General features: G+C 47.0%; 1 protein-coding gene across 12 annotated transcripts in view; it reads left to right on the forward strand.

The window, feature by feature from the left end:
* Positions 1 to 27,796, forward strand: part of ACACA (acetyl-CoA carboxylase alpha) — a 118,850-nt gene that overhangs the window by 68,598 nt on the left and 22,456 nt on the right. For all 12 annotated transcript variants that reach the window (XM_032448510.2, XM_085521971.1, XM_032448512.2 and 9 more), the window contains 4 exons: positions 14,061 to 14,330; positions 14,680 to 14,777; positions 15,911 to 16,031; positions 16,476 to 16,586. In XM_032448510.2, coding sequence (XP_032304401.2) covers positions 14,061 to 14,330; positions 14,680 to 14,777; positions 15,911 to 16,031; positions 16,476 to 16,586 — 600 coding nt within the window. The remainder of the gene's footprint in view (positions 1 to 14,060; positions 14,331 to 14,679; positions 14,778 to 15,910; positions 16,032 to 16,475; positions 16,587 to 27,796) is intronic.

A 27,796-nucleotide genomic window follows, 5' to 3' on the forward strand; every position in this document is an offset into this window, starting at 1 on the left:
ATTTGTTTTAAATAAGAGATTCAGACTATTCCCCCACGTGAGGGAGCGCCTCACCAGTGTGTTATCAGTTGTGCTGGGGCAGGACTTGTCTGTTCTGCTGGGGCTGTGCTGCACAGTATGAACAATTACATTTTCTCCATGTGAAAAGGGGTCAAGACGTTCCTCTTAAAGCATTCAGCTCAGCTAAGTGCCCTAATTGTTTTAGCCAGCTGCTGAAATTGAGAAGCCAGCATAAAATCCGGAGATTTGTGGCCACTGCATTCAGCTGGATGTCAACAACGGAGGCTGCAATCCCCGCTCTAATATCAGGCAGAGGAAAGAGCTCGGAGCTGGGAATCTTCCATCCTCGCCAGCTCTTCTACCAGTGTTCTGGGCTAAACAGGCTGATGCTGTTTTTGTTTTCAGAGAAATGTGTGAAATGGGAAATCTCAAAGAACTTTCACAATGTGAGAGGTTTTTCTCCGTTTAGCTTATGACCACTTCGTGTAACCCACCACCTCATTTGGCAGTAATTATCTCTTTGCTGGTAGTCTCAACAAAGAAGCCAAGGACTTAATGGACCATGAAAATACAACTTGTTATTTATTCCTAGGCAGCGTTTGCTCCTTCTGAGCAGAGGATCTGTCCTGTCATGGCCACGCGGGGGAGCTTGCAGTGCTGCTGGCCACGCCATGTGCTCTCATAGCCCAGAAGGCATCACTAATGCGGGGCCTTTTTCCATTCCCATGTCCTCTGAGTACAGCCAGAGCTCTTGCTGAAACACATCTGCTGTTTCTTTGGGCTGCAGACAGTGTCCTGGATGTTGCCTGGAGCTGTCTGTGAGGTGATGTCTGTTCCAGGCCCTTTTCAGTAAGCTCATGAACTGTCTTCTGGTTCCCAGACAGTCCTTTTTGTGTGTCCCCTGTTAGAATGCTGGCTGCTTTTGACACCTGTGCTTACATGTGAGACTGCTCCAGTTAGCTCTGTCTGCTACCGTATCATTTCAGTAAGCCAGCATGCTTGGTAAGATTGAATTTGCAATCCTAAAAAGTTTAAAGACAATTTGCAAAATAATTTTCAGAGCTGGTAGTTATACACAGGAGAGCTGAAGGAGACAGTATTTTATCAGCAGAATCAAACACTGGTCAGTAGCTCCCTTCTGATGCTCCTGAGTACGTTACTGGGTGAGGACTGTGGGACAAATGGGGCACTGGATGCACCACTGTGACCACATCAAGAACGAAGCAGCAGAAGGTGGGTGCTCGACCCATCTCCATTCTCATTTTAAGTAGACATGAGGCATTGAAATGGTCAGAGTTTATACAGGTGAAAGAAAACGAATCGCGTGAGGTTACAAAAGTACATTTGCACTAAAGTGTTTTTCATGAGGAAATTTCAAGTTCATACCATTGCTTGGATCTAGATTATGGCACAAGCCTTCTAACATTCCTGCTAGTTTAATTTTAAAATAAATAAATAAACAGAAGCCTTTCTTAGCAGCATAGTCCTGCGTGGTTCTGGCTCAGATCTCCACAGTGTGGGACAGAAGCATGTGGCTGAGATGTGGGAATGTTGGGGAGGATGGGTTTGGGTGGTCCCAGAAGTGGGACTGCACCACCTGCTGATAAGAACCAACTGATCTCCATGGGCAGGGAGAAAGTGAGTGTGAGTAGAGCCTGCGGCAGCACCCCGCCTCACCCTGCATGTGTCTCCCTTTAAATGTGTCATTTTCCCTCTTGGCACTAGATGTCACAGTTTTTCCTTCTCAGCAGCGTGAGGTTCAGAAGTAATCCTTGCTGGAGGTGTGTTGGCAGGCACCTTTCCCTGGCCAGGTGACATTGCAGCCAGCACTGGGCAGAGGGCTGCAGCGGCGCTGCTTCATCAGCTCCGTGGATCGCCTGAGGCTCAAAGGTGTAGCTAATGAATTTTATACGAGCACAGCTTCGGAGTTGAACTGCACGTTCTGCTTTGTCACCCCGTGTCCCTGCATCTTATGACAGGCACAGGGTATTAAAACATCCGCTGGGCTCCGTACAGCAGGCAGATAAGCGCTTCTGGGAGAGTGGAGAATGAGGGGTGGCAAAGGTGGGGAATTAACGTGAAGGTGAATGGAAACACCCGTCCATCTTCACACCCCACCCCAAACCTAACGGAGATTGCTGTAAAAATGGTTGATTCCCTTTGTATTTCCCAGTCCTTCCTCTTGATGAATTGTGGGAGCAATCCTGACCTGGAGGCCCCTGTGGCACTGAGAATAGGTTTAAATAACAGGGAAGCTGGACAACTATTTGTGCTGCACAGCGAGTGGTGGCTCCTCATCTGAAATACTGACGGTACAATTTCAGGAGGTGATCCTCCATTGGCAGAATGATTTTAGCCCTTATCAGCGAGTTGCTCGGGTGTCACAGTGAGGTGCAGGGGCTGGGTTGGTGCAGAACACACTCTTGCTGCAAATGGGAGACTTGTTTTTAGCAAAAGATAGAATATCTGCTGGTGAGTGGAACATAGTACACAGTTTTGGACATTTATAAGAATGTAGCCCAGATTTCTTGCAGGGTTTTGTTCAGATGCCTTCATTGGTGGAGCGTAGAAGCGATGATGCAAAGTTTTATCTTGTATCTTGACATATATCTTTGATCACTTGGGTACACGTTTGCCTACAACGCGGGTAGTTCCTAATGAAGGTTACTCTTGTGGTCTCTGTGATCCATCGCTCTGTTATCTTATGAGATGTGAATTGTTCTGGCTGAAGTTTTCAAGCTTTGCACCTGTCTGGAAAAAGGTATTAGCACTTTGTTTGGAAACCTTTGTCCAGAATGCTCTGTTTTGTTGCAAAAGCTGGCAGTGATGTTCCCAATTAACCTGTGGGTTCAGACAAGAGTTTGAATTTATGGAGAATATGATTTAGTTCAACACGATGCCTTTAGTTGTCTTGGGGATAGCTACAAACCTTGCAACACAGATGTGGGTGCAGTCCAAGCTAGTTTTGCAGTCTTTAGCAGTTGTTAGAGCTTTCCTTTCAGAGCTCTGTGTGTCTACCTACTTTCACTGGACATCAGCCACCCAAGTGCCCTGGGTCTGGTGGAAGAAACCAAGGCAGCACTGAACACAAAAAACAGTGTTCTGGCTTTTGGACATGGGTGAGTGCGGAGAGGCTTTCTTCTGGGTGTTAGGATCCAGTGGTGAAACACAAAAATGGGTACAGCTGCATCAAGTGAAGTTTCTGGGGGTGTGTTTGTTCTCAATAAAGCATACCTTGCCCACGGCTGTGCAGTGATTCAGTGTTTGGGTTTAACTTTGGGATGGACAGGCTCTATGGAGGGAACCAAATGCCTGTACCTGTGTTCTCCCAGCACTGGCATGAGTGTGCATGGCAGGAGGAGTGGGCTGGCACCCACTGCTTATGTGCAGGGCTCTACAGCTGCCACATTTCCTTCCTTATTACAACTTCAGTACATAATAAATACTGACATACAAATGTACACACGTTTTATATACATTTCTAACATATAAGACTCGTGTACAGTATAGATGCATGGGAACAAGGCAATGTTTTTTGCTGGGGTTAAGTTCAATTAAGTGAAGTCCCGGGGCTCCAGCACCGTCCTTGTGGTGGGATAGGAGGAAATAGCACCGCTGCAGGGATCACAGGCCCTGGAAGGTCCCCCTGCCCATGGGTGGCACTGCCAGGTCCCCCAGCCCCACACTCAGCTCTCGGGGCGGCTGAGGTCAGCATCGCTGCTCCTCCCTCAGTGCACATTGTCAGCAGCCCTGGCTGCCACCAGTAGTCAATTTGTCACTGCATCAGTGTGTGTATTACTGCTCACATCGATAGCGCAATTAATGTTGAAGTCAATTTTGGTGTTAATTTTAGGCCATGATTAGTGTTGACACTGTGTGTCAAACGAACGGCGTTTATGAGTGCCATGAAAGCGAACGTTAGTTAATATCATGTTTTTACTATCTGTTAATGGTTACATTAAGGCAAAGATCTATTGGGAGAAGATGTGTATAAAATTATATGTATAAAACTTGTGCGTAATGTATGTGTGCTGTGCAGTTCTGTGTCGCTGGTGTTATTCAGGGAGCAAATGGCATCTGAGCACTGAATCCTAATCACAGTTTGGAACATCAGAAATAATGATCACTTCTGATCGGGGGCTGTGAATAATTCATCTGGTTTGATTTTCACGTTCTGTCCGGTGATACTTTTCAAACCAAATGTGTTCCTACAGGAGAATAATGGTCCCACTTCCTATGGAAATACTGTGGCACAAATCATTTTGCCAACATAAAAACAGTTAAATAAGACGGTTCCTTGCTTTTATTTTTTCCTCTCTGTTCCCTTCGTTGCTGGGTGTGCTGGAAGGAGAAACCAAACTGTGCTGCCTCTGCAGAGAGCCTGCTTGGGAGCCCCTGCCTCTTGCCATCACTCGTTGTTGTTCTGACGGTGCTCTTAGGTGATTAGCTCAGCCCGTCTAATTAACCTGTAACCTTAGTGCAGCATCTGAATGTTCCTTGACCACCTCCAGGGACGTTGACTCCACCACCTCCCTGGGTGGAGGTCTGTGTGTCCAGCCAACAGCCGCGCTCCGTTGTTTGGGAGCATGACAACTTTGCTGTAGTGCTGCTGTTGCAGCAAAGCAACCCACTGACCTTTTAGGGATTTATGCTCCCATGTTTCAAGCGGCTGCAGTTGACTCTCTTTCCTCCCAAACGCTGCAGTTGGGTGCTGAGATGTAAACTGTAAATCTGCAAATATTCGGAAGCAAACAAACAAATTAATCCTGTCTGACGGATCTGTCAGAACAGCAGCGGGTGAAACTGAGACCAAGGGAAAGGTGAATGGGAGCACCATCTTTCTGCCAACTGTCACGGTTTGAACTAAAAATCCACCTGCGTCCGTGACAGGGGGCCGTAGGCCCCGGAGGGGCCCTAGGCCGAAAGGAAAAAGTTAATTAGGAAAAGAAAACAGCGGCAACGATCTAAGGAGGCACACTTATTTACTAAATACTATATCGAAATACAGGATAACACAATATAATACAATATAATTGAAATTGAGCTAACGAATCAAGCAAAATAGGAGAGAGAATGAGTCCCGTAACCGAGAGGCCTACTGTGAATCTAGGCGAACGGCTGAAGGCTCCCACACACTCCCCTGAACGCCAGAACTCGAAAGACGTCAGTCTGTTCTGCGACAGAGTTAATATAGAGTCCAGGTCCCGTGACCTATCGTGTTGTTCCCTGGGAGATGTAGTCTTCTTCTGATAAGTTGCAGATTCAGTAAAATTATTCATGCTTTATATGATGTTATGATGTGGAATACTGATAGCAAAAATTACAAAATTATTAAACCATGACATTCCACCCCTTATTCTACATCATTACATTATATTTATACATACATACACACTCATATGTATAATTGTGAATAATCAGCAACCTTATTTTTTCTCAACAATCTATATTTATTCCATACAAATCCCTAAGTTGAGAACAAAACTCTATAACCTAACCTACTATTTATTAATTTTGAGAAAATGGCAAAACTGCCAGAAAAAGGAAAATATGTCAGCGGTAGAGGGGAAAGGCAGTGCTAGTAGGGCGTCCCCCACATCAAGGTGCACTCATCCTTTCCCAGCCACCACAGCAAATTTCCTTTTGACTTATACTTCTTTCCATGTGTGCTCTACACATGCATGGCCAGTGCAGGATATAGAGTCCAGATGGAAAACTTGCTTACAGAATGCCTAATTAAGGTATATAGAGAAAAAGTGTTTCCTTAACATTAATCCACTCTATCTTAAGTCCTATACCTAATTGAACTATTCTGTACCTAATTGAAATATTTTCTGAGACTCTACCTATATATTTACAGGAAAATCATTGGCTGCACTCCCCCAACATCAAATTCCCTTGTGGTACACACTGAACATTCCCATTTTTGTCCATCACCCACCACGTGCACCCAGGTCCCTGGGCAAAGACAGTACCCCGGAGAGGTTTGCCCTTTCCAGACGCTGGAAGGACCCAAACTGTCTTTCCCAATACGCTCTTTATGTGTACTACAGGAACCTTATCTCCTTCCACGGTACGTAGGGAGCTGGATTGGTTAGGACCATTACGATTACTAGATCCTCGAGTGTTGACCAACCAGGTGGCTTCTGCTAAATGGTTCTCCCAGTTTTTATACGTTCCGCCACCCATTGCTTTCAACATAGTTTTCAACAACCCATTGAATCGTTCAATCTTACCAGAAGCTGGTGCATGATAGGGAATATGGTAAATCCACTCGATGCCATGATTTTTGGCCCAAGTGGTTACAAGGGAATTTTTAAAATGGGTCCCATTATCTGATTCAATTCTTTCTGGAGTGCCATGCCGCCACAGGATTTGCTTTTCCAACCCTAATATGGTGTTTCGGGCGGTAGCATGGGGTACTGCGTATGTTTCGAGCCACCCAGTGGTTGCCTCCACCATGGTGAGTACATAACGCTTACCATTGCGGGATCGTGGCAAGGTGATATAATCAACCTGCCATGCCTCTCCATATTTATACTTTTGCCATCGCCCTTCCCCCCAAATAGGTTTCATCCTCTTGGCTTGTTTAATTATGGCGCATGTTTCACAATCATGAATAACTTGAGCAATAGCGTCCATAGTTAAGTCCACCCCTCGGTCTCTGGCCCACTTATATGTTGCATCCCTTCCTTGATGACCTGAAGTCTCATGGGCCCACCGAGCTAGGAATAATTCACCCTTGTTCTGCCAGTCCAAGTCTATTTGAGCCACCTCAATTTTGGCAGCTCGATCAACCTGATGGTTATTTTTATGTTCTTCAGTAGCCTTACTTTTAGGCACATGAGCATCTACATGGCGCACCTTTACAACAATGTTCCTTATTCGGGCAGCAATGTCTTTCCACAGTTCAGCAGCCCAAACAGGTTTACCCTTTCGTTGCCAATTATCATTTTCCCACTGTTGCAACCACCCCCATAAGGCATTTGCCACCATCCATGAATCAGTATAAAGATGAAGCATTGGCCACCTCTCCCGTTCAGCCACATCTAAAGCCAGCTGAACAGCCTTTACCTCTGCGAATTGACTTGATTCTCCTTTACCTTCGGTGGCTTCTGCAACTTGTCGTGTGGGGCTCCATACAGCAGCTTTCCATCTGCGATGCTTCCCTACAATACGACATGATCCGTCTGTGAACAGGGCAAATTTCTTTTCGTTTTCTGGTAGCTCATTGTATGGTGGTGCCTCTTTAGCACGTGATACCTCTTCTGTAGGTGGTGTTTCAATTTTTTTACTCTCAGGCCAGTCCATGATCACTTCTACAATTCCAGGACGGCTGAGTTTTCCCATTCGAGCTCGTTGAGTAATTAATGAAATCCACTTACTCCAAGTGGCATCAGTAGCATGATGGGTGGAGGGAACCTGTCCTTTAAACATCCAGTTTATTACTGGCAAGCGAGGTGCTAGAAGAAGCTGAACCTCTGTCCCAACTACTTCAGAAGCAGCCCGAACCCCCTCATACACGGCTAAGATCTCCTTCTCAGTCGGAGTGTAGCGCTCCTCAGACCCTTTATATGCTCGACTCCAAAATCCTAGGGGTCGGCCTCGGGTCTCTCCTGAGGCTCTTTGCCACAAACTCCAGGTGGGACCTTTCTCTCCAGCAGCAGTGTAGAGGATGTTCTTCACATCCTGTCCCGTCCGTACTGGCCCCAAGGCCACGGCACGGGCTATTTCTTGTTTTATCTGCTCAAAAGCCTGCTGCTGCTCAGGACCCCATGAGAAATTATTCTTCTTCCGTGTTACCTGATAGAGAGGGCTCACTATGTGGCTGTAGTTTGGGACATGCATTCTCCAAAAGCCCACTACTCCCAGAAAAGATTGGGTCTCTGTTTTATTTGTGGGCGGAGACATAGCAGTGATTTTGTCAATCACATCTGCTGGGATGTGACGACGTCCATCTTGCCATTTTATACCTAAGAACTGGATTTCCTGGGCAGGCCCCTTCACCTTGCTGCGCTTAATGGCAAAACCAGCTTTCAAAAGAATTTGGATTATCTGTTTCCCTTTCTTGGAAACCTCTGCTGCTGTATGGCCCCACACCACAATGTCATCAATATACTGCAAGTGCTCAGGAGCATTACCCTGTTCCAAAACAGCTTGGATCAATCCATGGCAAATTGTTGGGCTGTGCTTCCACCCCTGGGGTAAACGGTTCCAGGTATACTGAATACCTCTCCAGGTAAAAGCAAACTGTGGCCTACATTTTGCAGCCAATGGGATGGAAAAGAAGGCATTAGCAATATCAATGGTGGCATACCACCTAGCTTCTTTTGACTCCAGTTCATACTGGAGTTCTAGCATGTCTGGTACAGCAGCACTTAATGGAGGTGTAACTTCATTCAGGCCACGGTAATCTACCGTCAGCCTCCATTCCCCACTGGTTTTACGCACTGGCCATATGGGGCTGTTAAAAGGCGAGTGCGTTTTGCTAATCACTCCCTGATTTTCTAATTGGCGAATTAGCTTTTGAATGGGGAGCAATGAGTCCCTATTGGTGCGGTACTGCCGTCTGTGAACCACTTTGGTGGCAATTGGTACCTCTTGGTCTTTTACCTGGAGCAACCCCACAGCAGAAGGATCATCTGACAGACCAGGTAAAGTTGACAGCTGCTTAACACCATTTGTGTTTACAGCAGCTATCCCAAAGGCCCATCGATACCCCTTGGGATCCTTGAAATATCCCATCCTAAGGTAATCGATTCCCAGTATACATGGAGCCTCTGGACCAGTCACAATAGGGTGCATTCGCCAGTTTTTACCAGTGAGGCTTATTTCGGCCTCCAACATAGTCAATTCTTGGGAACCCCCAGTCACTCCATGGATATAAATTGGTTGTGTCCCTTGGTGACTTGAGGGCATTAGGGTGCATTGTGCACCAGTGTCCACCAAGGCTTTATATTTCTGTGGTTGAGATGTGCCAGGCCACTTAATCCACACAGTCCAGTATACTCTGTTGTCCCTTTCCCCCCCCTGGCTGGGGGCAGGGCCCCTCTATTGTTTACCTCGTTGACTCGCAGCGACTGGAACTTTCCCCCGTTTGGAAGAGTTCACCTTGGTGGTTGTTTTGGATTGTAATTCTTTCACTCGTGCCTGAAGTGCAGAAGTGGATGAGTTATACCACTTCTTTATATCCTCCCCATGATTACTCAAGAAATACAACAAAGCAAAACGTATGGTCTTATCATTGTCGTTTGCTTGAATACGAGGTGTCTTATCGTTGTCATTTGCTTGAATACGAGGACGTCTCTTTTTTATGGTTGAGATTTTCGATGATACAGGTCGAGAGGAACTCATGTTGTTTAGCTCTCTCAATAGGCGATCGTGGAAATCCTGGTTTCCATCATCTGGTACCACCGTGGATTCATCTACATCAGGCACATTAGCCAATTTGTCAATAATATCACTTTGTGTTTCCTCCACTTTGTCTAACCTTTCTACTATTTTTTTTCCCATTTGGACAATGGCTGAAGTATAAAGCTTAACTTCTGTAGCGCTTATAAATAACTCAAGCTCCTGAAGTCTGCTAATTAGCTCATTTACAAGGGGCTTTCTTTCCCCTTTGCCATATACCAATGCAAGTGCACTGGCATGCTTTTCTGGAGCTGCCTTTGTAAAGTCACGCCACATTTGTCGTGGAACGTGGACTGCTTCAGGATCATGTAATTGGTTTGGATTGTTACGATTGAACTGGGGGCTGTAGAGCATTTCCACCAGAGCCCTTTCTCTCAAAAATTGGATACCTTTCTCCATATCAGTCCATTTCTTTTTCTCAGGCTCCAAGTCCCGTTTAAAGGGGAATCTATCTCTTACCGCTATCAACATCCGCTTCCAGAGGGTGTAGGACTGATTTTGGCATGTGCCTATACCTCTGTCCACACGTGAGTCCCTGGAAATGCTACCCAGTTGGCGAGCTTCACTGCCATCGAGCCACGCACTGTTGGCACCATTGTCCCAGCAGCGAAGTAACCAAGTGACCATATTTTCTTTTGGCTGACGTGTGAAATCCTTTCTCAGATCTCGAATTTCACTCAGTTTAAAAGATCGATCAATAATGGTCGTAATACTTTGCTCACCTTTTGCTCTATCAGGAGTCCCAGGTGTTAATGTTGGCGGCTGTGTTGATGAGGCTGCCCCATCTATAAGTTTGGACTCGAGAAATTCTCGTAAAGAAAATTTAGCTTTTGGCTCCTCGTCTGACTCTGACCCTGACTCTGACGCTTGTGTTATTTCCTCCAGGCGACCTTCCTCCTTCTTCCTCTCTCTTAACTTTCTCTCTCCTAACTTCCTCTGCTCCTCTGACTTCTTCTCCTCCTCTAACATCTTCTTATACTGCTCTAACAACCTCTGCTCCGCCGACTTCCTCTGGTCTTCTGACTCCTCCTGCTCTCCTGAGTCCCCCTGACCTCCTGAGTCCCCCTGCTCTCCTGAGTCCCCCTGCTCTCCTGAGTCCTGCTCTCCTAACTCCCTCCGCTCTTCTAACTCCTTCTGCATTTTCTCTATCTGAGTTGAAACTCGTTTTGTTTTTCGCCCTCTTACAGGGGCAACCAACATTGTATCTGGTGCCCCCGGTGGTTGGTTAAGTTGGAGTACATACGGTTCAGACTTGAGGGTGTCGCATTCCGCCCTGAGGACGTTATAACTAGACTGGAGGGCGTCGTGCTCAGACTGGAGAGCGTCGTAGTCAGACAGGAGCTCGTCGTACACAGACCGGAGGGTGCTGCGACTGGCTTTGAGGGCGTTGTAGTCGGCCTTGAGGTCAGTGTACAACGAGTCAATAGAGTCATGTTTGACCTGGAGATCGACGCACTTACACAGGAGGGCGCTGTGCTCGGACTGGAGAGTGTCGTGCTCGGACCGGAGGGCATCGCGCTCAGTCTGGAGAGTGTCATGCTCGGACCGGAGGGCATCGCGCTCAGTCTGGAGAGTGTTGAGCTTGGTCTGGAGGGCATTGTGCTCGGTCTGAAGAGTGTTATGCTCGGACTGAAGAGTGTTGTGCTCGGTCCGAAGGGCATTGTGCTCAGTCTGAAGAGCGTTATGCTCGGACCGGAGGGCATTATGCTCGGACTGAAGAGTGTTGTGCTCGGTCTGGAGGGCATTGTGCTCAGTCTGAAGAGCGTTATGCTCGGACTGGAGGGCATTATGCACAGACTGAAGAGTGTTGTGCTCGGACTGGAGGGTGTCGCAGTTGGATCGGAAGGCATCATGCTCAGTCTGGAGAGTGTCATGCTCGGACCGGAGGGCATCGCGCTCAGTCTGGAGAGTGTCATGCTCGGACCGGAGGGCGCCGTGCTCGGACTGGAGGGCGTCGTGCTCGGACCGGAGGGCGCCGTGCTCGGACTGGAGAGCGTCGTGCTCGGACCGGAGGGCGCTGTACTCGGACTGGAGAGTGTTGAGTTGGGATTGCAGGGAGCTTTTCTCATCCCAAAGTTTTTCTGCGTCAGCTCTAAGACTCTCTTTCTCGTACCAGATTGAGTCTCGTTGGTACAGGAGATCTTTTCTCTCAGCTTCAAAAACTTTTTCTCTCTCTACCTTCTCATCCCAAAGTTTTACTGCGTCAGCTCTAAGACTCTCTCTCTCGTACCAGATTGAGTCTCGTTGGTACAGGAGATCTTTTCTCTCAGCTTCAAAAGCTTTTTCTCTCTCTACCTTCTCAGTCCAAAGTTTTTCTGCCTCAGCTCTAAGACTCTCTTTCTCGTACCAGATTGAGTCTCGTTGGTACAGGAGATCTTTTCTCTCAGCTTCAAAAGCTTTTTCTCTCTCTACCTTCTCAGTCCAAAGTTTTTCTGCCTCAGCTCTAAGACTCTCTCTCTCAGGAATGGTATTGACTAAGGCCCAATAAGCATTAGCTAGGCCCAAAATCATTTGTGCCTCCTGAGATCTGCCTGAGCCACAACATTCCTGCCTCAAATATGCAATCAAACTCTCAGGATTCTTCAAGTGTTCAGGAGTGAAGCTCCATAACACTGAAGATGTCTGTCCTTTGAGAATCTCTTCAATTCCCTGCCACTCAGTATTCTCTGGTTCTAGGGAAGACTTCCTCCGGATGTTATAAATCCAGATACTGAGTGAGATTATTACAATAATCAACAGTAAGATCAGGGAGATTAAGAGTGTGGCCCACTGATCATTCAAGAACTGCATAAAGGATTCATAGAAAGAAAGAGGAGCACGCTTAAAAATCACCATTTCTGTATAATTAGTTGCATTAGTTGCTCCCTCTGGAGCTGTATACAGATACGAAGTGAGCATTGCTAACCATGCTTTCAATTCATTATACAATTGTATAGCTCCATAAGAAAAAGTGGCTAGCTTAAACATGGCCCAATATGTTCGGAGCGTCTCAAAAAAGGAACCAATGGCACACAGTCCCTGGTAAAACAAATTTAGTAGAGAAAACATCTTTTTTTCCTCCAATAGAGAGAAAAAAGTAAAAGAAAACAAAGCTCAGCAGTGTTTATAAAATATACCGGAGTATTGGCAGTCCGCCTGGACTTTCAAGGTCAAGCTCGCAGGTGCAGAAATCGCAAACACGAGATAGCTCCTTAACAGGGAAAAAAACTCGTAGCTCTGTTAAAAGCTAAAAGAGCAACAGAAGAAAACACAGAAAAACAGCAACTCAATTTGCCCGCATTCTCCACCAAAATCTGTCACGGTTTGAACTAAAAATCCACCTGCGTCCGTGACAGGGGGCCGTAGGCCCCGGAGGGGCCCTAGGCCGAAAGGAAAAAGTTAATTAGGAAAAGAAAACAGCGGCAACGATCTAAGGAGGCACACTTATTTACTAAATACTATATCGAAATACAGGATAACACAATATAATACAATATAATTGAAATTGAGCTAACGAATCAAGCAAAATAGGAGAGAGAATGAGTCCCGTAACCGAGAGGCCTACTGTGAATCTAGGCGAACGGCTGAAGGCTCCCACACACTCCCCTGAACGCCAGAACTCGAAAGACGTCAGTCTGTTCTGCGACAGAGTTAATATAGAGTCCAGGTCCCGTGACCTATCGTGTTGTTCCCTGGGAGATGTAGTCTTCTTCTGATAAGTTGCAGATTCAGTAAAATTATTCATGCTTTATATGATGTTATGATGTGGAATACTGATAGCAAAAATTACAAAATTATTAAACCATGACACCAACCCTCAGCTCTGGGAAGGGAGGTGGAAGGCGAGGATCTGCCAGTTGTAGGATTTCTGGGTTGCTGCCTGCTTCACTTCCCATGACCCTTTGATTAATCTCTCTGTCCTTTTATTTTTTTTTTAATGAGCCTGTTATGGCAGATCTTATTGCAGATACTGATTGGATCTCAACTACATATTGTGCCGTTTTGATCTGGATTAAATGGCACATATCTATCTGCTGCTTCTCCGCTCTCCCCCTCCCATTTGAGTTCATCATGTTCAGAATTCAGAGTCTCCACGATGAGAGTTTCAACCCCCCCTGATTGCAGCGGATGCGCAATCGGCTTGAGGAATGTGTACTCAGAGCTTATGATCCTTGGGCAAGCAGAGACTGGCTGATGCATGTGGCTTTCAAGGGACGCTGCTATTTCCATCTGTTAATGGCATTCCAGGATGGCCAGCTCCCCAGCGCGGGGATGCACGGTGGCTGAGGGATGGGAGACGCAGGGTACAGATGTTGCTGATCTCCATAAGATGGGCCAGAAGTGATCATCTAGTGATGTTAAAAAGAAAAATATGCAGCAAAAAGCATCAGTTATCCTGGCGGGCTTGGAAAAAAAACTGCTGCAGTATTTGTGAAGGAGAAGGAGAAGAGTCAGAGAGATGAAAGGAAGAGCAGTAAATAAGGGAGGGAGATAAGAAATGAAGGGGTTGCTAACATGAAGCAGGGTCAGAGGGAAGCAGGCTGCTGTTATTGGGGTTCCCAAGGAAAAGGCTGAAACGCAGCATACACAAGAACCCATGCACAATTCTTTGCTTTCTCATCTTGAAAGTGTTCACTGACCTTTTGCTATTCTCTGTTCGTTGACTGCAGATTGGGATGGTAGCCTGGAAAATGACCCTCAAGACCCCAGAGTATCCTGAAGGCCGTGATATCATCGTCATTGGCAATGACATTACGTACCGGATAGGTTCTTTTGGGCCTCAGGAGGACGTGCTGTTCCTGAGGGCTTCAGAGCTTGCTCGAACTCACGGCATCCCTCGCATCTACGTGGCTGCCAACAGTGGAGCCAGGATTGGTTTGGCTGAGGAGATCCGGCACATGTTCCATGTTGCATGGGAAGACCCAGATGACCCATACAAAGTAAGGAGGCACAGGAAATAGAGATGAAAGTCTGCATTGCTCAGGAGATTATCCTATTTTTACCCAGCCTCTTTTAATCGAGGTGGGCTACTTATTTGCCAGACTGTTAGGTCCAAAGTTGGTATTGGATCTGTCAGGCAGCAGAACTATTATCCAGAATGAGTTAGTGTGAAATGCTGAAAGCATTCCCAGCGACCTCAGCAGGGGCTCTGATGTTGAGACAGGATGTTTGCCTTGCTCTTAAATTAAACTCTTCTCCCTTGAAACTCTCTTTTTGGATAGGGTTGCTGGGAAATGGGAACAGTCTACAAATGGGAATCAATCAGTGAACTCTTTTTTTTCCCTTTAGGGATACAAGTACTTGTACCTGACACCTCAAGACTATAAGAAAGTCAGTGCTCTGAACTCAGTTCACTGTGAACATGTGGAGGACAACGGAGAGTCCAGGTAAGCACAGATGAGTCTGCATTAAAATCTTTCTGTGCTTCCTTGGGTACATGTGAAGGTGGTGCATGTCATACCCCTGTGTTCAGCTGAAGAGCTGGAGTTCTGTGTTGCCAGGGCATGGGGTGTGAGGAGTTGTGCCATGCAGCGCTTTGTTTGAGGAAGGGCTGTACTGACGCTGTGGCACTGCCTGGGGCTCCAAGTTGTGCCTGAGGGTCCTGCAGTGGTAGATGCTGTGACACCAGGATGATGATTTCTGCCCAGGGACTTGCAGTCTAAATTTTGCAAATTACTTTTTGAGTAGACTCTAGAGTAAGGACAGAATAATTCCTGGATGAAGGCTAAGCCATTCGCCTGTTCTGGAGGGTTGTGTTGCCTTAGAGCATTGGGTTTTCTGTGCACGTTTCTGCTCCAGGTGGCTGTATTTTCTCAGCTGCAACCCAAAGGTAGCTCATCTGCAGATGAGGTGGGAAGAAGTTTTCAGAGCTGGGTGGAAGCAGGAGTGCTGCTGCTGGAGAGGGGGAGGAGGATGTGCGTGGGAAGAAGAAAGCCTGGCCTGCAGCCTGGCAGGCTCTGAAGAACAAAGGAATAGCTCTGGGTGTGGGGCTGCGTGCTGCCCACCTGCACATGGAAAGTCAGCAGCTCTTTAGCAAGGCACTTCAGCACATGCTTAAGTCCTTTGCTTAGTGAGGGCCTAGTGTGGGAGATAGAAGCCAGTCTGAGAGTGCTAAGTAAGAAGGGAACCATGCTGGGGAAGGAAGGTATGAAAGATGAAAGTACAGAAAAGCTGAGAGCTTCATGATAATCTCTTGGCCTGTTTTGTTCCTTTTGGCTGTGTTCTCTTCCTTTCTTTTCTTTTTTTAATCTACAATCAGGCTACACCTCGTGTCCTGTGGGAGTGACAGAACACTTTTCATGGGGTATCTCTCCCTTGACATTTCCTCTTTGCAGCGCTGCTTACCTTGCATTGTACGCAGAGCTTCAGAATGAGCTCCTGTATGGGTCCGAGATTGGTTTTATGCACATTACTCTTCAGAGCCTTAATGATATTTAGTCACTTTTCATTTTCTTCATAACAAACTGATTCAGCAAATCACTGGACGTTGTGACTCAAAGGCTGTGTGTGTCTCCTTCAGGTATAAGATAACAGATATTATCGGAAAGGAAGACGGACTTGGAATAGAGAACCTCAGAGGATCTGGCATGATTGCTGGAGAATCGTCTTTAGCCTATGAGAGTATTATCACCATCAACTTGGTAATCCCCTGCTGCTTTCTATTCTTCAAACTTTATCGTCTATTTCAGCTAAAAATCCTGTGGTGATATCCAGGAGATACACCTGAGATCAGACATTTGGTTGATGTAAATTGACTCCTGTAGGCACTGAGCAGCACCATTTGCTGGATCTATTCAGGCTGAATGGAGGACACTTTCAGAAAACAGCCATTGGGCTTCACGTGTGCTCACTCAGTAAATTACCATTTCTCCCCCTCTTTTGATTAAAATACATACATGTTCAGGTGCTGTATTTTACGAAACAATAGGTTCTGGAGTTTTGCAACGAGGGGTAGATTTTATAACCCTGTAATACAAACATGACTAGTTTTATTGTTTTATCTAGGCATTTGAATCAATAGGGTTTGGCTGTGTGGTAGGACAGAAATCAATGTGATTTCTTCTGTTTTTTTTCTTTTTTTTAAGGTTACATGTCGGGCAATTGGAATTGGAGCTTACCTTGTTCGGCTAGGGCAGAGGACTCTCCAGGTTGAGAACTCTCACATAATCCTGACTGGCTGTGGAGCCCTCAACAAGGTAAGCATTTACACTTCAGCCTTCAGAGCTATGTGGAATGAGTGGTGTGTGGAATGCGAGTTCTGCCTGGCTTTCTAGCTGCCATCACTGTACCTGCTTGGTACACTGTACCATACTTGGACCCATTTACTGTTAGCTTCTGGAGCAGCTGTGAAGGGAGGGCCTCAGGGGCTGAGCCTCGACCAAGGAGAAGAACTGGTACAGGGATCATCCAGAATGACTTTCAATCTCTTTTTATTCTTTTCTGGTGAGAAAACTCCTTTCTTGCACCTGCTTCTCTTGACAAGAACACTACGTTGATGGCCATAGGCACTGTTACAGGCGTTCTGGTTGGAGATGGGTGGGGGACCTGGGCAGTGCTGCAAATTGAAGGGCTTGAGCCTGAACCAGGTGAAGGGGAGTAAGGAAGAGCAGCTTTTAACAGAGGTTGTGTGCAGCAATGGAAAGACAAGAAGAAGAGAACCCCGCTTGGCAGCACCTTCTCTCACCCACTATGTACTGTGATAGGAGAATCAGGGCTGTTTCCAGTGTCTGGAAGACCATGTTTCAAAATACATGGGCCAGAATCACCCTGAAGTTGGTGTTAGCACTGGGAGAGCACTGAAGCCTTGGGAAAGAGAGCGGATGGTGATTTTCAAGGGGTGAAACCTGCTGGAAATCTCAGCTGTCGGTGCGGGGAGGAACAACTCAGGCTGTAAGAAAACTTAGTGCTTTCACTACTCAAATGGCTTTTTTTTTTCCCCACCAGAGGCGATTTTTCTCCCTCGCTGCCCCGTGCCTATTAATATCCCAGCCTCCAGCTCCTTGTGTGCAGCAGACGCGGCTCACAGCCAGCCCAGCTCTTGTCCCTCTCACTGAGGGCTTTGTTTACATGGGAGTTAGGATTGTGCGGGCGCCAATGCCCTTCCCCATTGTGCAGCTTTGTTCTCAGGCACTCTCCAGCACCTGGGGTGGTTGTGCTTCATCGCAAGCTGCGTTTCAAGGAGTGCCTGCCCGACAATGGGAGATAAAAGGAAAATAGTCTCTCGTTGAATTATTCCCCTGAATAAAGGGGGCTCTGCAGAGAATGAAGCATTGATCCTATCAACTCCAGGACGCGATACCCTCAGTTAGATCTCTTACACACATCACACACACCTGCATCAATGGAAGGAAAAGAGGCATTTGAAGATCCATCCTTCAAAAAGAGATTGAGTCAGTTAGTGCTTGCTGAAGTGAAGTACGTTGCCTGATTCCAGCTGTCATTTGTTGGTGATCAGGGTCCTGCAGAGTTTCCCAGATGGCGCAGCAAGTCTGTTAAGTCTTCCTTTTCCACTCTTTTCTTTCTGAGTTTAACTGCACACTCTGCACATGGAGTGAAGGTTTGTTTTTAGATGACTAGATTAATCGCACTAAGGTTTTGACACTTAAGGATTTACTATAAATTAAGTGCCTGGCATCTGTCAGAAGGTGTGGGCAGAAGGAGATGCTTTCAGGGGGTGACTTAGCCCACCCTGTCCCAAGGATTTCAGTGGTCTGAATCATTCCATGCGTCCTTTTATCTCCCTCCATGCTCTCTTGGAAAGGCACGTGCTGTTACATAGACACTGAGCCTCTACCTGCCTAAAGGTCAGAAAAGGAGGAGCCTATTGCATCCTCTTCAGCTTTCCCAGTAAGAAAACTGAAGCCCAGACCCAAGAGGAAGTTTACTTGTCCTTGAGGAGCAGGAGATTGGGAGTCCCCACTCATCTGGATGTGCCTGTGATGTGTCTTGCTAGTTTATATAGTCTTCATTTTTCAATCTCTGCTGTTCTGATGAGAATTTCTTGAATGGGTCCAGCTGTATCTGTGTCCCAGAAGTACATCTGGGACAGTGAAATAACCTCCAGAATGTCTGAGCTCATTCCAGCTGAGATCTTCAGCAGGGTGCGAAGCACACAGAAAGAGCTAATGTGTTTGTATTGTCTTGCCGTGGAGGCAATATCTGCTTAAGATTTACGCTCCGTCTCCTTGTTCTTGTATGTAAACCTCTAAACACTTTTTCCTTGAATTTAGATGGACTATTTGTTGCATTCCCTTTTGGCTGGAAGTTGGGTCTCCATCAGCCAGGGAATTAGGCAGAATCTTCCCTTGAAGGAATGCAGGGGCAATTTGGGCATGAAGTTCAATGTGTCCTTTCTTACCAGTGCATGAATAAGGTTCCAGGGGAGCCTGATGGTGGGAACCTGTTGCAGTTTTGCTTTTGTGGAGCAACTAAGCCTCACTTCTTGTTGTTCTGTTGGATGAGGTGCTGGGAAGAGCCTTGTGCAGGGAAGTCAGTGCTTTGCATTGTGGCCTTCAGGTGATTCCCAGTTCGGTGGGCAGGGACTTGGTGAAGGATTGTACCTGAAACAAAGATAAATAAATAGAGTCTGCTGTCTCGCATGGCAGTTGGAAATGAATGTTTCTAATACAGCCGCATGCAAATAATCTTTGGACTTTTCCCAATTTGGTGTCAGAAATGTGGGACTATTTTCATTGCTGACCTTAATTCCTGTCTTCAGAGATGATGTTGTGCAAACATTAATACACAGAGTTGTGTCCGCATACGTATCTTGGAAACACAATGTAGAGATGCTCCCCGGCAGTGCAGAGGTTGGGTTTGCCAAAAGCAGTGAGTGTTTTCTCTGGAAAGTTTTGATTTTCTTATTTTCCCATGGAATGCCGAGTTGTTTGTGATGTACAAAGGGAGCAGAGGAGAGCCATGAGAAGCATTACATGCCAGCAGGTCTCTTGCTGGTCTCGTTTGTTATCGTTATGTGAGCCCAGCTGGAGAGTTTGGGCATAGAGGGGCAGGTCTGGCTGCCAGAATCAGGCTGTGGCCTGGAACGTAGGCGACCAGCTCAAGGTCAGCGTTGTTTTAGCAGAGGCTGATGCTGCTGAATCTGGCTAATGGCACGCTGGCTGTTTGCATCCATGTCACTGCGCTGTAAGTGGGAAGGCACGTCATGGCCAGGCACCCGGCAGCAGGCAGGATTTGGCTTTCTCTCGGGCCCCATTGCCTGTGTGGGTGACAGGGAAAGCACGGGAGCAGCGCGAGGTTTCCCTGTGCTGGTGATGAAGCTGTCTTTGTTTGCGGTCCAGACCTGCGGGCAATGGATGGGCCGAGGAGAGGGTGCGATGGGCTCCAGGCTGCATTTCATCTGCACCCCTTTTGTCTTCACCAGCGCATTTCAGCAGGGGGTGGAGAGGTGGAAATGACATTTCATTCCTCTCCCGTGAGCGTGTGCGCGCGCCTGTGCTGAGCCCGCTGACCCCCCTGAAAATTGAAATAATGATAATGCGCGTCTCCTGACTGCATCAAAGTATCAGCACATCAAAAGCCAGGAGGCATGAAATGCAAATGATAAAGTGAAAGCAGATGGATTGTGCATGATCGCCTGATGCCCAATGAATTTTAAAAGGTGCTGGTTCACATGGGGAGAGGGGCTGAAATAAACACGTTATCCCTGCAATTTTTTTTTGTTCTTGCCGCTCACTCCTGACAATATTTTTTCACACTTCAGCGAGCAGCCACTCCATCTCTCTCCCTCCCTCTCCCTCTCTTTCTCTCCCTCTCTCTCGCTGTCTACCTCACACACGTCTCGGGTCATGTCGCCGCAGCTCCGGTGGAAATAATAAGATATAAACCACGAGGTTGTTATTTGCATAGAAATAGCATGGAGCCCCAGGCAGCATGGGAGAAGGACACAGAGATCATTTGTCTAAAATTTTAATGAAAACTTTTGCTGAGGCAGAGATTTTTATTTTATTTTATTTTATTTTTTTTAACTTTGGCTGCCTCCCCCGTTTCCCACCCCTGTGCCTTCCTGCACCTCCCTCGGCTCCCTCTCCTCGTCACCAGCTGAACGTGCTCTGGTTCCACGGGCAGGTGACGTGCACTCACAGGTTAATTTCCAGTGCTTTTCTTCTTAATAGAAGTAAGCTGAAGAACTCCCAATTTATGCATTGCTTACGTGGTTCAAGCTTCCAGGACTACATTTCATCTCAGTCCTCCCAGGGATGTTCCCAAGTCTGTTGCTGACCTATTTTTAATTTGTTTGCTCCTCCTTGTCTTTTGTGTTTAAAACAAATCCTGTCTTTAAGGCTGTTTCATTAATGCAAACAAAGAGTGGCTTTCCATCACATTGCCGCCCGTCCCAGGAAGTGTTGCATGCCCAAAACGTCATTGTCCCTTTGGCACTGTGACTGTCATAGGATGAGGTGTGACACGGCTTTGACAAGAACCATTGGGCTCTGTCTGCTGTCTCCAAAATCCTTTATACCTTTCTGAAATTCTCTCCTTGGCATCACTTCTGACCATGTGCATCAGTGAGAGCAGCTACAGGGTTTCTTTAATGAAAAAAGAAAGAAGTTCTTCTGTTTGTTGTGGCAAATTTACCCCTAAGAAGGGTTCTTTGGATCATGGGAGGGATAGTCAGAGAGCATCCACAGGGCTGCAAAGAGTCTGTATGGCAGAGTGGGAGATGCTGAAGGAATGGATCCCTTCACTGTGAATACCCATAGGTAAGGAATCACTATGGCCCCTTTTACTGCTTGGACACTCCTGAAATGCTGGGTGAATACAAAGAGCGGATGGACTGGAAGTAAATGATGGTCATACTGGAGAAAGAAGAGGGAGCTGTCAGGAGCCTTAATACGTTTGTGCAGTATTAAGCAGTGTTGTGTTGGTGGTACCTCCGTCCTCAGGGCTTCTTTCTGAGGAAGTTTGTCCTCAAAATCATATTTAATTAAACAATATCTGATGATATTATAGCCTGTTCTAGGCCTGAAGGGGCTCAGGAGGCAATATACAGATGTTGGCAGGTTGCTGCTGAGGAAACTGCAGAACCTCCTGGGGTTGGAGTGTGCAGCAGTTGGGGACACAGGGAGCAGCAGCACGGTCCCTGCAGCGTGCACCAGGCACGGGGCTCCTTGGAGGAGCTGTGGGTGAGGAATGGGAGGCTCACAGCCTGCCAGTCTGTCTCGTGCGAGTGATCCGTCTTCAGCATCGCAAGCAGTAATATTTACCCTTCAATTTCACAATCTGGAAAAATAAATAAAGGCCCGGTGAGATTGATGCTGTTTGGGGGGTTTACTGTAAAATACAGAATGTGAAAAGCTCTTCTGTTGAGATTCAAGGCAGGATAGCTCAGTGTCTGCTCCAGATGACTCCAGTCTTGGGATTAGATCAAAGCAATCATGTGAGAGAAATCATACGAGTTAGAACAGCAAGTGCCATCCCTGTCATTCAAAGAAGCATTATAATTATTAATGCATGGTATGAATCTTTCTGTAGTGGCACAGCAAGACTGTTAGGGAGGCACATTTGGGTGCAGGCTGTTGGAGAATACTGACCCAAAGAGGCTCCGGGAGGTGTCAGCCAGGAGCTCACACTCAGCAGCAGCTCCGTGGGGACATCCCCAAGGTTGTCCTGCTCTGGCCCAGTGTAGGACAGACTCCAATGCTGCTGGGTCACGGTGGAGCATGGCAGTTTCCTGGGTGGACGCTGCTTCTTTCTCCCCACCCATAGCAGATGCAGGACCTCGGGTTGTGGAGGTTTCCATGCTGTAGTTACCAGAGCTCATACCCCAAGAAAGCCTATTGGGGATCGAGGTCAGAATAGTTATAGAGTGATAGAATGGTTGAGTTGGAAGGGGCTATACAGCCCATTTAGCCCAAGCCCCAGCTGCAGGCTGTTTGCCCCTGGGCAGATCAGGGGCCCAGGGCCCCATGCATGGCACTGGGCACCATGTAGGCTGGTGGCACAAAGGGCTTCACTCTGCCTAGAGAGGTTGTGAGCAGGATGAGTCCCTGAGCTTCAGACAAGTGCAAATAAACAAACACTGGCTTTCATTTCTACATTTTATTTTTAATTGCCTTTCTTTAAGTGGTGATATTTGTGTATTGTTCCCATTAGAGACAATTTACGTTCCAGACATCGCATTATCGGTCCCTTTATGTTTGCTTGGGGAAGAAAGTCTAATAGATTTTTGTTGACTTTTTTTTTCCTCCCTCCTTCTATCATTTTTAATATGGATCTCAATCAGTTTATCTGTGTGGATGGTGCTTGTACGGTGTGGGCGTGCAGTATTTATTCCCACTGAACTGGAGATGTGCATATTGGCCCCTATTCTGCCTATGTAAATCTCTCCCTGCACCTCCTAGGGAAATTCTTTGTGTTTTAAACCCCCACATACATTTCACGTAGCAGGGACTGCATCCCAATTCCTGGTGATCCTTTAAGGTGTGTTTTAGTGGAGTGCTCAGCCTCCTGGATCCCAGTGGAGCTGAGTGGAAGAAGGCATTTTTCAGATGTGTCCTAGAATAGCTGGTCCTGCCCTCCCATCTCTTGGGGTGGGAGCATGTCAGGATGATCCGCCCATGGCTTTTCTCTGCTGTGAATTGGAGGTACATTTCCTGCCATTTTGGATGGTTGAGTGGGAACTTCAGGAGCTGCTCTGGAAAAATGTCATGATTATGCCCAAAACAACGCTGCAGAGTGAACAAAGTTTCATTGTCCTGTGCTGGAGCTCTCCCCTTGGGTGCATTCCGAACAAGAGGGTTCTGATGGGTTTCAGAAGGTGGCCAAAAGAATGACCAAAAGCAAGATCACTAAATATCATGGAGACAGTTATTAATGCTGTTTGTAGGGCTGTTGTGGAGAGTAGGGAACCCCTAGCTGGGACAGATGGGATTTATGAGTGTTTGCACCATGTAGAACAGGGGGCTGTAATTTGAGTTTGTGAAGTATATTGAGTCTGTTTGCCACTGACTGATGGAGTGACCTTGAGCAGAGCACACCATCTCCCTACACTACAAAAGGAGAGGTAGGCAGGAATTTTTTGACAAGACGTTTTTCATTGGAAAATGCCAATTCAATGGAATGGGAAAAAGTATTGCTTTGGATGAATTCCTTGTTTGGATTTTTTTCCTTTTGTGAAACAAAAAGCTCTCCTATTCCAACCGAATTTTGGTTTCAGATTAACTTCTATTTCTAATATCTACACCAGAGATGTCAGAAGTCAGCAGCAGCCTTGATCCCGTCTGGTTGCTCAGCTCTTGGGATTGCAAATTTTGCAGTCCAGAAGAGGAAATTTTCTAAAGCCCCCATAAATTCTTACAGGAAGGAGATGTTTTCCTCCCAGTAGTGTTTCATGTTGCCATCTGCATTAGTCAGGCTCTTTGGGATCATCAGGCAGAAGGCTCCGTGGCAAGGCCAGCTGCACCAGCAGTGTCCATCTGGATACGTCTTCCCCTGCTGCCTCCCATGCAATCAATTGCTTCTTCCCCTTCCCCCTCTGATCTCCCCAAATTAAAGCGAGGAGAGGTCTCCACCGGCAGGCCCCGCTCTGGATTTGCAGTCAGGAGCCATCTCCCATAACCATCAGGCTGTCAGCTTCCCCCACCTCCCCCTGCTTCCCACCTCCCCCATCACTCACCAAAGGAAAAAAAGAGCTGGAGCCATAGCTTGAAATATATCATGCAATAGTGTATCATGAATTTCTTGTGAATCACATTGGTGAAGCAGGTTTATTTATTTCTGAGACTTTAAATCAATACAAAGTAGGTCTCTTAGTTCTGAAGCTGGGATGGAGTGTGAAAAAATGAGCCCATTGTACTCTTAAAACTTTGGGGAAAGGAGATGACAGCTATATAATTCCATTTACCAGGCACTAGGGGCTTTAATGTGAAGGTGACAGGGAGCTCTTTGTGCATTTAGAGCACCATATCTTCTAAATAAAAGATCTGTAGACTTGATAGTGGAGTATAGCTCTGACTTTAATAATCTCCAAGCATTAGACCGAGCCAATATGTTCCCAAGTCAGAAGGGTCCCCCACCGAACGCTCGTAAATTAAAAGTGCAGGAACTGCACATGCTGGTAGATTAGAGATGCAAGAAGTGCACCCGCTCCTGCTGCATCTCCCCCAGCCCGTTTCTCTGCCTGGAGTTGCTTCTCTTTTGCCCTCTAATGACATGATACGTGTGGAGGAAGAGCTGAGGGATGGAAATGAACGCCGCAAGATGTGTTGAGGCTTGACTGCACGTAATAGCAGTCAGGTTTTAAGTTCCTACATTGTGTTTTCTGATGAGACATTCGTTCTGATCATTTCTGCCTGTTTATGAAAAATAGGCTATTTATAGTATGTGCATGTGCCTTTCTGCTTCAGGTTTCTGGCAGATAATGTAAATTGTGGGATGGGAATTGCAATTATTGAAATTATTTGGATAAAAATCTGGCACTTATATTTGATATAAACACATGATATGCTCTGAATAATAACAGCACTTACATCGCATGATGATTCCCATTCAAGCCCTCTGCTGTCATTTTTTCAGATCTTTCATCTTTGATGAAACATTTGAGCCAATCTCCAGTTTGCAGCCAGCTCTGCAGTGAATGTCTCAGCTCCAGTAGCTCAGCTTTTGCAAAGGAGTGCAGTGAGAGCCGCTGGTCAGCACAGGTTGGAGTGCTAGGGAATGCTCAGCATGCACGTGGTGTACCTGTAGGGCTGATGGAAGGGCCTTCTGAACACTGAAAGGGCTGCTAGAACCCTGGCTCTCCATTGTACTTCCCAAAAGATTCTCTATAGTAGAAAGAGAAGTGGTGTCCTCCTAGGGTGGCTTCTGTAGAACAGAATAGATGGTGACAATTCTGCTGGGGTATTTTCTAAACGTGGGCTTGCGTTATCTGGAAGGTGATGTGTGTTCTTACAGACGTGGGCTGAGCTTTAACACGTGCAGTTCTAGATCTGCCATCACTTGGCTGATGTCCTCATCTTTTTGTTGAGCTGGAGGCACAGAGGAGTCAGAGCAGCTGCAATGAATGGGAAACTGGAGGTGATAACCCAAGTGCCAGGCACTGATATGCTGCAGTACAGGAGGGGGAAAGCCTCAGAACAACCAAGTGTGGGATCTCTGTGGGGGACCATTGTTACTAATGGTATGTCAGGGTGGGGTGGGCAGAAATGTATCTTCTGGATTTTGTAGAGTAGATGGAATTTCAATTTAAAGATGGTTTCCTGGGGCCAGGAGCTCACTGTTCAGTGCCTTGCTGTTCATGGATGTTCTTTGTCTGGTTTCCCATCTGATAAGGTGAAAGATCAAAGGTTAAGCATTCCTGATAATTGAGGTACATGTGCATTGCTATCTGAGCTGGGAGAGTTGGGCCCTGTTCCTTCCCACCCCTCTTGCTGTGCCTTTCTGCTCTGTGGTAGCTGTATCTTTGTCCCTGGAGAAGTGACCTCTCTGCTTGGAGGCACCCGCTCTGCACACTCAGCCCTGGTTGTGTTCCATATGGGATTTAATCCCATGCAGTCTTTCCTTGGTTTGGCATTCTCCATTTAACTGATAGGCAGCTTTTCTAAATCCACTCATGCCTCTGCTGACCGTGTGTCTTATTGAGGAATATCTGTATCGGTTAATTGCAGAAGCATCAGTTCTGGGCTCCTCCAGCAGACGTATTCTCTTTCACCCTTGGATATTTTCTTGCAGAAACATTTATACAGCAATATGCATTGCACCATTTAAAATTGTTAATTGGAGATTGAATTACTTGTCAGCCTTTAAAAATGTAGTCCTGCGAGGTCAGAGATGAGGTGGTTAGCGGAGCCGAATGGATGAGCCATTGCATTCATTTTTCTCCAGCCCCGTATCACTGTGCACACTGCTGGCCCCTCGCTGCTTCCTGACCTCTGCTCCCAGCTCAGCTGCAGCAGGCGCACACAGGACAGCCACATCACCCCTCTGCACAGCCTTAAATGCAGCCTGAGGCTGCGCTGCCAACGAGCATTGATGGGTAAATGCTGCAGGGGGTTCTGTTCATGCAGCCCCTCGCGGTGCTCTGCCACTTCACAGAGATGTCTGCAGCACTCAGGAGAAGGAGCTGTGTATCTGTCTTCATCTCCAAAAAGGGATTTAGGGCCACGAGCAGGCGGTATATTAGGCTGCTTTCACTGCCTGTCAGCGGTGGTAAACCTGCGCTGTCGGTGCGGTCTCCAGATAAGCAGCAGCAGAGGCCCATTTTGCATGTGCGTACGTTTGCATTAGCTCATAGATGGGGAGTTTAAATCCTCTTTATTTTTATTTTCCTCTGCGGAAAGCATTTAGCTATAGGCTTGTGACTGGCATCCCTAGACCTGTGCTTTCCTTTGGAGTTAGCAAATGGTAGCGTTGTACCTTTGCAGTTAGGCACTGGTGGGCATGGGGCATGATTAACTGGTGTGTGCAGGAAGAACGCTGCTCATCCAGGGCAGCTTACAGCCAAAGCAGAGCTTCTGTTCTCCTGTCCCTTTGACACCTCTGCTCTCTGCCCAAAGGGTTGGATAATGAGGAGTGTAGCACCTCCGTGTCCCAGCAGCACTCCTGGCAGGACACCGGGTGATCTGCCCTTGGAAGCAGTCAGACCCAAGCACCCCATCCTTAGTGCTGCCATGGGCTCGGGCTGCTCCTTCTTGGGGTCCTTCATCCTGAATGGAGCTGTGCCAGTGGGTGACTGGGGGAGGACACGTTGTCTGCCTGCATCTGAGGGGGTTTTAAGATCTAAATGAAGCAGGTACGTAATGCCCTCTGTCTGTTAGAGAGACTCAACCCATAAAAATAACAAACGGCATATATTTGCTAGAATGTCAAAGTTATGAGTTTATTTTGTAATGATGTGCTCCTGCCTTCATGAGGTAAACTGGCCGTGGCAGAGGTGTTATTAGTAATATGGACTCAGTGGAGCAGAAAGCCGAGTGACCGAGAGATCAGTGTATCAGTCAGTGTGAGGGCAAATGGAAAGAGACAGCAGGGGAATGAGAAAAGAGCTGCGGAGCCCGGGCTGAGGCTGGCAATGGAGCCGTGCAAGAGTGTCAGACACAGCGCTCATCTGATCTCCCAACCTCTCAGAGCTGGGGCTTTGTCTTTGCTGTCCCTTCTGCAGCATGTGGCTTTTCTGCCCAGTTGAGGGTTTCGCTGCCCCTGTGTCAGTGCTCAGGAGTTTTGTTCATGTCTTAGAAAGGGCAGGTGGGATGGCTGCCTTGGCTCTCCACAAGGGTATTTCCCTTGGAAATCCATACCTGTGGATCTCAGCTATGCGCAGGAAGCTCTGTTGGGAGTCATCACTCCATCCTTTGGTGCTGAAGTGCCCGTGTCTTGCTGTATGTATCTCGTCATTCTGCTCCCGCTGGCTGCATCCCATCCATCCCCTGATGGTTTCCCTGTTTTTCCT

The sequence above is a fragment of the Coturnix japonica genome, chromosome 22 (assembly GCF_054131305.1).
Source record: "Coturnix japonica strain WE chromosome 22, WE-NBRP24, whole genome shotgun sequence".
NCBI lineage: Eukaryota > Metazoa > Chordata > Aves > Galliformes > Phasianidae > Coturnix > Coturnix japonica.